The following is a 14,055-nucleotide window of genomic DNA, read 5'->3' as shown; positions in this document are numbered from 1 at the left end:
ATTAACGCAAACTGGTCCAAATATTTTACGAAGAATATTTCTCTCAAACACTTCAAGAACTACCTCGTCTGCTTTCACAAGTACCCATGCCTCAGAACCATATAACAACACGGGTAGTATCAGTGTCTTATATAGTGTAATCTTCGTCTGTCGAGAGGTGACCTTGCTTCTAAACTGCTCACTTAATACAAAGTAGCATCTATTTGCCAATATTATTCTCTCCTTCATTTCAAAAGTGGTGTCATTCGTTTCGGTTACGGCGGTGCCGAGGTCGATAAAGTTACTGACTGTCTCAAAGTTGTGGTTCCCAACTTTCTCCATTTTCTTTATCTGCTCGGTTGTGCAAGGCTTTTTGGGAGTTGAAACCATCCATTTCGTCTTATCTCCATTTGCTTCCAGTCCCATTTTCAATGAATCTCTTTCGATTCTTTTAAAAGCTGCAGTTAATACTTCCAGTGACCGACCTATGATATCGATGTCGTCGGCATAGCCATTAAAAGACTCATTTCTCATCCGATGTGGCTGAAATTTGGAACAAAGACTTCTGCTATGACTTTTACCATGATTCGAATCGGTCTATAAATAGATATAGCTCCTGTTTGGGCGTGCTGGTACGGCCTTTCAATTCTTTCGCCCCAACATGGATGTCATATTGGTGCTCCACTCCCAAATACCTTTTATTTGAGCCCTATATTGCTATGGTCGGTAAATATGCCTTTATAGGGGTACAGGCGAACCGTCATATATCAAATTCGTGCTGTCGTCTCAAATATCTTTCATTTGAAATCCATATTGTCGTTATTGGTCTATATTTCCATTTGGAGGGCTTTGAAGGTGGGGCGGCGCCCCTAGATATCCCACCCTAAATAAGAATACCAAATTTCTGTTTTTGAGTTATTATAAACACACCAAATATCGCTTAAATCGCCCCATTCCGATCGGGCGTATTTGAAAATAGGGTAAGGGGAGGGTCCGCCCATTAATTTGGGGTTTATATTTTCATTTGGAGGGCTTTGAAGGTGGGACGGCGCCCCTAGATATCCCACCATAAATAAGAATACCAAATTTCTGTTTTTGTGTTATTATAAACACACCAAATATCGCTTAAATCGCCCCACTCCGATCGGGCGTATTTGAAAATAGGGTGAGGGGAGGGTCCGCCCATTAAAGTTTGGATGTTAGTCCTACTTCACTCTCTTGGTTTTGGTGTTGTATTGCAGTAGGCAAACCCTTTGTCCCGATAGTGGATATCAGATGCATACTCTACTCCCAAAAAACAACTTTTGAGGAACACATTGCTATAGTTGTGATATATGTGTGGTTCAGGCGGAGTTTATGGGGTGAGACGACCCCCTAACAATTTGCCTCTAAGTTGTATATCAAATTCGTTTACTACTATCAAATGCCCATTATTGCCATAGTTGGCAAATATGGCTGGTTTGAAGAGAATTTAGGGGCGGATCCTGAAATATTATCAACATCGTGCTAGAATACGATTTTATTTTAGCTTCATAATGTCACGCAATTTGAAAGTAGCGATCGAGATATTCAGAGCTACAGATCCACACTAATAAATTTGTATGCATTCAAGATCATATTTTAAAGCAACCACTTGGGATACCACATTTCTAAGGGCACGCAAGTCCTCCGAATCTGGTATACAACCAAATTCTTAGTCAACTCCCAAAGACCTTTCATTTGAAGCCCATTTTGTATTGTGGGATATACATGCCTGTTTTGGGGGTTTTTGTGGTTGGGGCGGCCCCGTAGACACCTCGAACCAAATTCTTATACCAGATGTGTACTCAGTTTCCAAACACCCTTCACTTGATACCCATATTGCCCAAAAGCGGTGAAGGGTCCTGTTGGGGCGGCCCTGTAGACACCTCGAACCAAATTCTTATACCAGATATGTACTCAGTTTCCAAACACCCTTCACTTGATACCCATATTGCCAAAAAGCGGTAAAGGGTCCTGTTGGGAGGTTTTTTGGAGGTGGAGGACCACCCCGAACACTTTGGCTGAAATTTGTACACCAAGTTTGTACTCTACTCTTAATTACCTTTCATTTGATACCCATATTGTCCCAATCGGTAAACATTTCCGTTCGGGTGGGTTTTGGGATGGGACGTCCCCCCAGTAGACCTTAAAATTTTATACTATTGTAATTTCGTGTTTTTGGGGTACCATAATGTGGCATGCAAAATTTCGCTCATATCGATGGACCCATCTCCGAGTTCTGGCGTTTTTGAAAATTAGTGTAAGGGGGAGGGTCCGCCCGACTAGACTGATATCTCGATTTGAAGCCTTAATCCCATATAAGTCTCATTCATTATCCGATATCGCTGAAATTTGACACAGTGACTTATGTTATGCTCTTCGACATCCGTGTCTTATATGGTTCAGATCGGTCTTTATTTTGATAAAGCTGCCAAAGAGACCAATATTTTGTTCTACAAAATTGAACAGCGACTTTTATTTGTTAGACCACTAAATATCCGTGCCAAATTTGGTGCAAATCGGATAATATTTCGATTTAGCTGCTATGGCTGCATAAACTATGCATTTTCCACCGGATTATGACAAAAGGTGCCTTTTCTGTGATTTTTTTTATTTTCGTTTTTTTATTTTATTTTGTTTTTTTATTATTTTTTTATTTTATTTCATCTTATTTTACTTTATTTATTTTAATTTTACTTGATTTAATTAAATTTTATTTTATTTTATTTTATTTTATTTTATTTATTTTTTATTTATTTTTTATTTTATTTTATTTTATTTTATTTCATTTTAATTTATTTTATGTTATTTTATTTTATTTTATTTTATTTTGTTTTATTTTTTTTATTTTATTTTATTTTATTTTATTTTATTTTATTTCATTTTATTTTATTTTATTTTATTTTATTTTATTTTATTTTATTTTATTTTATTTTATTTTATTTTATTTTATTTTATTTTATTTTATTTTATTTTATTTTATTTTATTTTATTTTATTTTATTTCATTTTATTTTATTTTATTTTATTTTATTTTATTTTATTTTATTTTTATTTTACTTTATTTTATTTTATATTATTTTATTTTATTTTATTTTATTTTATTTTATTTTATTTTATTTTATTTTATTTTATTTTATTTTATTTTATTTTATTTTATTTTATTTTATTTTATTTTATTTTATTTTATTTTATTTTACTTTATTTCATTTTATTTTTTATTTTATTTTATTTTGTTGTATTTTATTTTATTTTACTTTATTTCATTTTATTTTTTATTTTATTTTATTTTGTTGTATTTTATTTTATTTTAGTTCATTTTATTTTATTTCATTATTATTTTTCTTTCATTGAAACCTTGTCATTGGCCGCATTATCCTTGATTAAACCACCCAAATGGCAATACTGATATACCAAAGTTGCCTATAACTCTTGAGCGGCGTTTCAACGACTCAACTCTACTCGACTCTAGCAGTTGAGTTGTGGCATCACTTCAAGTATATCATGTGAGTTAGTATCCCATCCCTTGGATATGTGAAAATGTTGTAAACGCTGCAATGGCATTAAGCAAACAGAACAGAAATTTTCCATGTGAATGCATAACAATGCAAACTAACAAAGCATGGAATGAAAATGCCACCAAGCCTTTTCGCCCAGTTTTTCACTAGGGCAGCTAAGCAAGGAAAAGGCGAAAACCCCCAAACAGACATACAACCACATAGGCTAAGCTAACAGAAAACGACCTTTCTTTGCATATCAACATTTTTGAAAGCACGTTAAAGTGTGAGTAAATGTGTATGTGTGTGTCTGTCAAAGGATGTGAGGATATGGGGTAACAATTTTCCACCAGCTTTGTGTTGTACATTTGTATTTATGTACGTGTCGCTTTCTGTTGCAAGGCACTGAGTTGAGAAGATAGATTTTCTTTTTTTTTTGTCCCTATGTCTTGCCTTGAACAGTTAGATGTTTAAACTCTTGTTGTTGTTGTTGTTGTGGTGTTCGTTTGTTAGTCGCTCCTTCCTGTTGAGAAAATCAACTCAAGCGGCATATCAACTTTAATCAACATTATGTTGGAATTGAAACCCTAATATACGAGCTGGTAAGACCTTTGCTCAATGCCCTCATGTGTATCATAGGCGGAGGAAAAAAAAATGTCAGTGATTTGCTTGGGTTTTTTCTGCTTTCCAGTGTGAGTGAGTGTGTTTCCCAGCAAATGGACACATCCAAAGTTGTACTACGCTTCATAATGTATGGAGTTGAGCAAAGAGTTAAGTCAAGTATCACTAAATCTTTCATTAACAAGAACTTTTTGAAAAATGGGTTTTAGATTTTGTAATGTTGATTGTTGTTGTTTATATATAATGCTGGAGATCTTTCGAAAATTGACTCCGAACTCTAGCCATGAAGATTTGAATTCTTGAAGTATCATTGTAGAGATGTATGTGATGACTTGGGAGCCCCAATATATTGTTCACCTTTAAGGGTTCAAGACCTTAAATCAGGAGTTTGGTCTATATGGTAGCTACATAGATATGTTCATCCAAATATGGAACGATCCAGGCCACATAGGGCAGGTATGTCAAGGAATTTTAAACCAAATAAACCAGGATCTCAACCAGGCCAAACCGAGCTATAGAACTATTTTCGTGGCACTTTGATGCACCCCACGCTTTTTGAAAACATCGCTTCTAACACGGCCCTCCATCCGCCGCTAAAAAGTTGGACTGAAAATTACTTCTGTGGACATTTCAGACTTTGTAAATTTTTGTCTCTACTGCTACTAATACCTTCCTACTAAATTCCTTTAAATCTACTCTTTAAAATTGGCATGAATTTCCCCATTCCCTATTTTCTTGATGGTATGTGCATTTTCATACATTTAGTTAAAGAGTTAGTTTCTAATTGAACGCTTCCATTGAAATGTAACCCCAAGGAATGGAAAAATGTCTTTTAAACCAAAGAGAGGGTAATATGCAAGTACAACCCCAAAGGGCTTTAAATGTATAGTGCACAGGATCTGAAGAGCAAAAAATAAATTTATTCTCCCCTCAATAAAGTAGCATCAGCATCTTGAAAGGAAATGATTTGATGCCAAGTGATGTGATGTGAAGTTTAGTTAAGTTAAGTTTGAATAAACCAACTGCAGACATATGGTGACTTCTTTAAATCACTTGGCATGCAGTAATGTAATAAATTGTTCACTTACAATAGCATCTCAGATGTTGGTCACTCAGCATTGCAGAAAGGGCTCCTTAAGGAAACCAACACATGTAACATAATGTCATATCTTCTTTCGCAGGGGTATTGTATGAAGCAATCACAGAACAAACATCAACATTGTCAAAGGAGAACATAATTTAAATAACATAAAATGGTACTTAAAGAACTGACAAACCAAACTAAATGGAGCAGCAATCGTTTTGTAAAGAAATTAGCATAATTCAGGTAGGTAGGTTGGTTGGTTGGCTGGCTGATAAGCAGACTGCAAGCCCTATCTGCTGTGTCATAGACTGTGTGTTTTGGCCTTTTAGTGTCTACAAACAGTTGTTGGTTGGTTGTTTGGTATTTTAAAGCCATTTCTGGTTTTTGTCCTTTAGTTGAGGCTTGTTATTTAATTGATTGTATAATCATGAGAAGATATGTTAAATCCCCAATGGTATTAACGTCATTTACATACTCTGACAGTTTATGTGACTTTATGATGATAAATTGGCTGAATGGTAGAGATTAATGGACTTAAGGAAAACCAAACTTGGTTTAAGGGCATACCGTGTAAATGGTTAAAGCGAAGGACAATTCTATTCAACTAACATATATGAATGAAATTAAATTTAAACCAGGAGTTTCTATTACCGAAATCAAAAGATTCGAGATTTGAAATGCAATGAAAATAGAAGTCAAACTGTAACTTACAAAACAAATCTTATATAACATCAATGATCTATGCCGTTTGTCAAGTTCTTTAGATGATTCCCTTCAATAAGCGGAAACTGAAAAGGCATAGCTGGTAGATCTTTACAGAAAACTGTGAAAAAGTTTTCTGTAACTGTGGTTTATGGCCAAATCATTATCCGCGATTAGCTGCATTTCAACCAAGTGCCATAACCTATTGAAGGAAAGGTTTGATAGATAGGTTGCGCGATTATGGTAAGAGGTTGGCTTTTATGAAAAGACAATGACATTGTATTCAACCGTGGTAATAGCAGGCTTCAGTAGAAATGTTTGAAATACTTCATCACCATAAAATAGTAACCAAGTAGTTGTTGAGCTAAGAGATTGAACGTTGAATTCGATATGAAAAGGAACTTCACCAGTTGTTGTTCTAGCCACATTTTCATGTGGAGATGACGATCCTCTTCAAGCTCCTGTAGGTGCACAAGCTCGTTCTGGTCAACAGGACGGATCGTCGCGGGAACAGGGTGACCATTGTTTTTTTAAAGGCGCCATTAACCCGCCTTTTCATATCGTTCATCATAGGCACTCAGTAATTGTGCAAGAGCCGGTGCCACCCAGCCTCTCATTAAGAGACTCTCCGCTCCATACAGTTTATTGTCCGCGGCTGACGTTGCAGCTACTCCATATTGAGCATTTCCCCATCCGCAATCTGTGAACGAGCCCGGTAGCTCGCAGCTAAGCTTCTCGTGACATCAAGAAATACCACAGATCGGACCTCAATGCTGCAACCTGTGCAGTGCTCACAGCTATCCCTTGGCGAAAAGTCCTCATATTGAACTCGATTTCGTAGAAGGCTCCTTTTCAGCCAAAGCTATAAGTCTATTTTGAATCAAGGTATAAAGTTCGAATGCCACCTAGGGTATGCCAAAGGCTGGGCAACTTCACGTCTACTTTGGATTCTTGTGGTGCAGCTACTCCGTATGGATCAATATCCACAACCTGTGGACGCGCCCGGTAGGTCGCAGCCAAGCTTCTGGTGACAGCAATAAATACCACACAGATCAAACATCAATGCTCCAGTGTGTGTAGTACTCACAGCTATCCAGTGTCGGGAAAGGAATCTTGTGGTTTCTTTCGCTGAGATCTAATTTGATAGGAGTCGATGCATCTAAATGGCTGGCTTTTCGTTCTTCCACCTCATATTTTGTGATATCGAAAAGTCCTTATATAGAAATCGATCTCGTCGAAGACTCTTCTTCAGCTAAAGCATTAAGTCTATTTTAAACAGCGGAATAAAGTTCAAATGCCATCTAGGGTATGCCAAAGGATGGGCAATTTCACAACTGCTTTGGATTCTTGTGGTTCACGGTATTTTATCAAGTTTTAAGGTTTCGGAGGCCAAGGTTTGCGCTTCGGTGCTGAATTGGCCCTTGAATTGGAAAACTAGAGTAAGAAAAACTTTTGCACCTCTCCACGTGCCAAATGCTCCTAGGTATCAGGTGGAACTAACGATGCAGGCTCACACGCTGAAATTATTCGTCAGTGGTGCGTCCAACCTTGGCATAAGGACAGCATGCCGGATACTGAAAATAGTTGCCTAGACAAGTGGTGCTTTGTGTACTACTGCGACCATATGCTTGAAGGTTTAATTCGGCAAATTTATACTTCGGAGTATAGGCAGAAAAGAAGATATCAGGATTTCGGACATGGAAATCTACCATCGCAGCCCTTACAGATGTAGACGAGATAGTAAAGGTGGCTAGACAGAGCTTTATCAGTAGTCTCAGTTGAGCATATGTCCTTCGGGCATTTATAGGATTATTACGTACCGAAGTTTCTGATGACAGAGGCTAAGTTCTAAACGATTAGTAAGGAATGGATTTGTAACTCTCAAGTTCCTTCTTGATTTTTAAGTCGCATAGGGAGGGGCGTAAGATTCTCTACTGAGACCAAATATCTGGAATGCCAGTTATATTCCATCCTTGAAGATTTAAAGATCTACTAAATTCCAAAGGATGATTCAGAACATTAAGTTGAAATGTGGTATATCTATCTCCGATATATTGTACATTGCGTAATAGAATATGCACGCGACATAGCCAATTTATATTTGCTCATGAACATTCCATTAAGGAACTGGGGCAAACTTCTCACATATCAATGAGTGCTGTTCGATTTCAATTTAAGCTCAATGATAAAATACCTCTTTTTCTTAGTCGAGGTCGGTTGGGATTGTAAATGGGCCAAATCGGGATTGTAAATAAGCCAATTGATCAATGACTTCCGTTGTAAACTTCAACATACCAAATATGGTTTGAATCAACTCTGGTCCGTTCGAAGAACTGGCTAACACGGACTAGACTACACAAGACGGAACCAATTCTGATTACCAGACGGCGAATTCCCCTAAAAGTAGACATGCGATTTGATTATATAGTCATCACGACAAAAAAACGGTGCAGTCCTCGGAATTCGACTGGATTCTAAACTGACGTTCGGTCCGCAGAAAAAATTCTTAGCGATTGCAATTACGACCCAAATTGCCGAACATAGGAGGGCCACTATCCAAAAAGAGGAAGCTTTTAATTGAAACCTGTAACAGCATCCTCTTATACTGGTTCGAAATCTGGGTAGGGTAGCCTTCATGTCAGGCACGAAGCACAACAGCTGATTAATGTTTAGCAATCCAACGCACCATGGCAAAACAACTAAAGGTGGTCTCATTTGTACAACAAGCACATATCATATGGTGCAATGCGCCATCTTGCCATCAAACTGATCGACGTTTTGCCAACACACACAAAGGCATGCACACAAATGTCTTTGTGTGTGTTGGCAAAACGTCGATCTACAATAGATCCAGCTATTACGGATGTAAGCTTTTACATTACGCAAATGCAGTCCGGACATGGATATTTTTAGGAAATATTTGTACAAGATGAGAAAGTGTGACACTTTTTTTTCCTCTACGAAAATGTAGAACACCTGGATGGCGCTGAACATTCAAACTGATCTCGATGAGACATAAGTGATTTCAGCCATGCACAGTGGAAGAAAGTTGAAAAAAACTAGTTAAAAATATGCCGTGTGAGAGCGGGTAGAGATATCTCTCGAACTTTGGAGTGATTAGAGCTGAAGTGTTAGTCAAATCGTGTCATAAATTTCAAGGCCCTTGGTAGCAGGCCCCTAAAGTTGGTCACCTCGGCATTTCGGTAACCCACTTCGCTGTCGTCCGCAAGTCTTCCTGTCAGGAATCATTCCCTATACCGCAATAGCCACGTCATATGCATACGCGATCTATTTTAGTCAATTTTCCTCTGTTCCCTAATAGAATCTTCACAGGCAAATTAAAAGGAGACATTTCACCTCCTTGAGGTGTCCAACTGTATGAAACAAGTATTGCACAGGAAAAAGATTGACCTGAACTCAGTGGTGTAGACAATAGAGGGGAGTTCTGAACACAGATATGGATAAACACCAGATTTTGGATTCATCTCGAACCAATGATCGGAAAGGTGTTTCTTGTCGGTATTGTTGATAACAATGGAGCCTGTAGTATGAGAGGAGAATGATAACAGCTCAAAACAGGCTAAGTAAACAAGTGACTAGCATAGGTATTTGGAGTGAAAATAATTTCGCCGAAGAATGTCCTACAAGACTTTTTGTCCCTGTAGGAACAGGATATTGATAGCTTTTTTTCAAGGTTTGAAGAAACTATGATGATTCAATTCCGGTAGATTGAATACCTTTGTCTTGCCATGAAGAAGTATGGGGAGGTTTATTAATAAGGCATACCGGATACATCCTTTTACCTACCAGGATCTGCAATGAAAAGGAGGTTGAGGAATAACAATGGGCCTCATGGATGTCTCCTCCATAATTGGATACTTTTTTCTAGTTTCACCCTCTTCTAACCCAAAATAATTATCCGATTGGTTTTTTTAAACCCCTAGTAGGGAAAAAAATTCTCTATTGGGTAAAATTTTGTGTGCGACTACCTACACTACATAAATCCAGATGTAGCTCCATCTAATAGTTATTTCGTTTGTAACACCACTGGTTTTGGTGTATGTCCATAGTAGCATGGGGCAGATTTATATCTGCACCCCCTTTTCAACCTAACCTTGCACCTCGAAAAATTGATCTGCGACCCCATAAAGTATATATATTCTGGATCGTCTCTGCATTCTGAGTCTATCTAGCCATGTCTGTCCGTCTATCGAAGCCACGATAGCGGTCGAAGCGTAAAGCCAGCCGCTTGAAATTTTGCAGAGATTCTTCTAATTGATGTAGGTCATTGGGGATGGCAAATGGGCCATATCGGTTCAGATCAGGATATTGCCTCCATATAAACCAATTCCCCGATTTGACTTCTTGAGCCCCTAGTAGCCTCAACTTTCATCCGATTTGGCTAAAATGTGGAACACGGACTTGAGTTATAACTTCCAATATCCATGCCAAGTATGATCCGAATCGGGCAAAATGCTGACTTCTTGACTTCTTGTTACCAAAATAATTAAAATACTAACTCAGTTAATGAGGCTACTTTTTTAAGGCAATCCGTGGTGGTGGGTACCCAAGATGCGTCCCGGCCCAACTTAGCACGCTTCTACTTGTTTTTAAGTTATTTATTCCGACCACTTTAGGACTTACCATACTTCTTCGCTTCTTAAGATAAGCCCATAAATCAACTTGGAAATACTCTGCTCTATCCTTTAAGGAAACTTTAGGATACAAAGGCCAAACATTTTTTTATTTCTTTCTCTTTTTCTACTCTGCGGCAACTGGGAAACAAGAAACATCACCCCATTAAAATGTCAATAGTTAAATGTTGGAATATATATAAAAAAAAAAACAAAAAGGCCAAGTAACCGGTAACAAAAGAAGACCACGAAAACTATACCACAAAAAATAAAACTTGCTACATGTAGCAGTGGCAACAGCGGCAGCAATAGCCTTACAAATGCAACTCTTTCCGAAAGCCATATGATGTGAACAAAAAAGAATAAAAACAGAAACTTTGGCCGCCAGCAGTGGTGTAAGAGAAGGCCATTAAAGAGTCATATGAATACCCTGGGGAGAATTGGGAAAACAGATACCATTCGCCTATCGAAAACTCCCGCTGAGTTTTCGAAGATGCACCATTCCATTCAAATCACCGACACAACAGACAGACAGTCATACTCATATGAATGTCAAAGGCTTTAAAAGGAAGCCTGCTCAGACATTTACACATATTTGGCAGTTGGAAAGCAACAGCAGTCACCCAAACAGCACCGAGCCCATGGCTAAGAAAATGTTTATAAATGGGGAATTTGCACAGATGTGGGGATAGAACAAAAATGTTTAATGACAATTAAACTGGCAATCATATTTACTGGGCAAACAAATTCTAAACTATTTGGAAAACGCCATGAGGTATTGACTGCTATTCTTTTGTAGGAGATATTATCTGAACATGTGATTTACAAAAAAAATTTGAGTTTTCTTGGTACATCCGTTTGTTGGTAACACCTTGTTGTTGGTGAGATAAGATTAAGTAAGAGTGGCAGTTTCTGAACAGTCTCACATAGGCTGTTTTTTTAGTCTATTGTGGTACCACTGTAGCCACAGACCAGGCCTTTGTTGGGAATCGAACCCACAAAACCTGCCCTGGTTATGAAAGCACACTACGAACTCGGCCATTAGGGCGACCTACACCTTGTTGCGGCATTGTAAGTCTATGTCGTCCGTCTGTCTGTCGCACAGTGGGATAGAATCGAAAAAAAACTACTTACAAGTCAAAAATGTCGAGGAGCTTAACAAAGCCCACTGTCTCAAGTTTCAGCGACATCTAGTAATTAATTTGCTTTTATAGTCCCAAGAACTTAAATCGGGAGATTGGTACATATGGCGGCTATATCCAAATATAGGCTGATCTTGACACATACCCGGTACGAATGTCGAGGGTCCGCAACTCCTTGGGCCTAACTTCAGGTTCAAATCAAAAGAGGTTAATAAATTCAGCTTTAATGGGTTTTAAACTTTAAATCGGGAGATCGGCATCTATGGCAGCTATATCCAAATCTGGACCGATCTAGGCCGCATTGAACAGGGATATCGAGGAGCCTAACACAACCCGCTGTCCCGAATTTCAGTTAATATCGGAAAATAAATACGCCTTTTATGGGCTCAAGACCTTAAATTGAGAGATGGGATGAACAGGGATATCGAGGAGCCTAACACAACCCGCTGTCCCGAATTTCAGATAATATCGGAAAATAAATACGCCTTTTATGGGCTCAAGACCTTATATTTTGAGATGGGAATATATGGCAGTTATGTCAAAATAATGACCAATCTTAACCACACTCGGTACGAACTCTCAAATAAATCTGAGCTCTTTTAACCAAAGTTTTCTTAATCAAAACAAGTAAGGTCGTGCTAAGTTCGGACGAGCCGAATATTATATAACCTCCACCATGGATCGCATTTGTTGAATTCTTCGCGCGGTATCTCTTTTTAGGCAAATAAAGAATAATGGATAAGAATTGTTATCCTATTGGACCCATACCAAGTTATAGTCCGATTCGGACCATAAATGAATTGAATGTTGAAGACCATTGTAGAAGTCATTTGGTAATAGTTCAGTTCATTCAGATAAGAATTGGGCTCAAGGAGCATAATCGAGAGATCGGTTTATAAGGAGCTGTATCAGGCTATAGATCGATTCAGACCATATTGGACACGAATGTTGAAGATCATGGGAGAAGCCGTTGTGCAAAATTTCAAGATCCCAGATCGGTTTATATGACAGCTATATCAGGTTATATACCGATGTGAACGATAGCTAGCACAGTTGATGGAAGGCATAACGAAATACTTCAAGCTAAATTTTAGGCAAATTGGATAAGAATGGCGCCCTGTAGAGGTCTTACAAGTCAAGATCCTAGATCGGTTTATACGGCAGCTATATCAGGCTATGTACCAATTTAAACCATACTTAACACAGTTGATGGAAGGCCTAACGAAATACTTCACTCAAAATTTCTGCCAAATCGGATAGGAATGGCGCCCTCTAGAGGCCTATGAAGTCACGATCCCAGATCGGTTTGTATGGCAGCTATATCAGATTATGAACTGATTTGAACCATACTTAGCACAGCTGTTAAAAGTCATATCGAAACATTTCACGCCAAATTTCAGTCAAATTGGATAAGAATTGCGCCCTCTAGAGGCCTATGAAGTCAAGATCCCAGATCGGTTTATATGGCAGCTATATCAGGTTATGAACTGATTTGAACCATACTTAGCACAGTTGTTGGAAGTCATATCAGAACATTTCGTGCTGCCTCTAGTGGCTCAAGAAGTCAAGATCTAAGATTGCTTTATATGGCAGCTATATCAGTTTATAAACCGATTTAAACCATACTCAGCGCAGTTGTTGGAAGTCATCACGAAATACTTTATGCAAAATTTCAGTCAAATCGGACAAGAATTGCGCCCTCTAGAGGCCTATGAAATCAAGATCCAAGATCGGTTTATATGACAGCTATGTCAGGTTATATACAGATTTTCACCACAGTTAGCACAGTTGTTGCAAGTCATATCAGAACATTTCGTGCTGCCTCAAGATCCAATATCGGTTTATATGGCAGCTATATCAAAACTTGGCCCGCTATGGGCCAACTGATCTACCCTGATAAGAAGTATTTGTGCAAAATTTCAAGCGCCTAGCTTAACTCCTTTGAAAGTTAGCGTGCTTGCGACAGACTGTCGGACGGACGGACATGGCTTGGTCGTCAAAATGTCATAACAATCAAGAATTTATATACTTTATGTGGTCTTAAACTTATATTTCGAGGTGTATCAAACGGAATGACTAAATTAGTATACCCCATCCTATGGTGGAGGGTATAAAAAGATTTTTAATTACTGCATGGTGGCCAAAAATCGAAAATCATGGGCGAAAAATCAGTGATTCTGTAAAAGCAACTGACTGAACAAGGACTAAGGCTTTTGCAGCCATAGCTTTGAGCAGAATGAAACATTTCCTTCTTTGTCTACATTAATGTAGGGCATATACAATTCGCTTAAACCAACTTTTAGAGGTTTTTTTCTGTTTTTTTTTTTTATTTATTTTTTAACAACTTACCTATATCGAAGGCATGCGCATGCGTGG

General features: G+C 38.0%; 1 protein-coding gene across 2 annotated transcripts in view; it reads right to left on the bottom strand.

Moving 5' to 3' along the window:
• The window catches only part of LOC106090654 (discoidin domain-containing receptor 2), a 236,296-nt gene that overhangs the window by 131,435 nt on the left and 90,806 nt on the right, over positions 1–14,055 (bottom strand). For both annotated transcript variants that reach the window (XM_059364305.1, XM_059364306.1), the window contains exon 2: positions 14,029–14,055. This exon is cut by the window's right edge and continues 325 nt beyond it. In XM_059364305.1, the coding sequence (XP_059220288.1) occupies positions 14,029–14,055 (27 nt within the window). The remainder of the gene's footprint in view (positions 1–14,028) is intronic.

This window comes from Stomoxys calcitrans, chromosome 3 (assembly GCF_963082655.1).
Source record: "Stomoxys calcitrans chromosome 3, idStoCalc2.1, whole genome shotgun sequence".
Taxonomy (NCBI): domain Eukaryota; kingdom Metazoa; phylum Arthropoda; class Insecta; order Diptera; family Muscidae; genus Stomoxys; species Stomoxys calcitrans.
The sequence above is the reverse complement of the archived record's forward strand: the minus strand, read 5'-3'. Positions and strand labels throughout refer to the sequence as shown.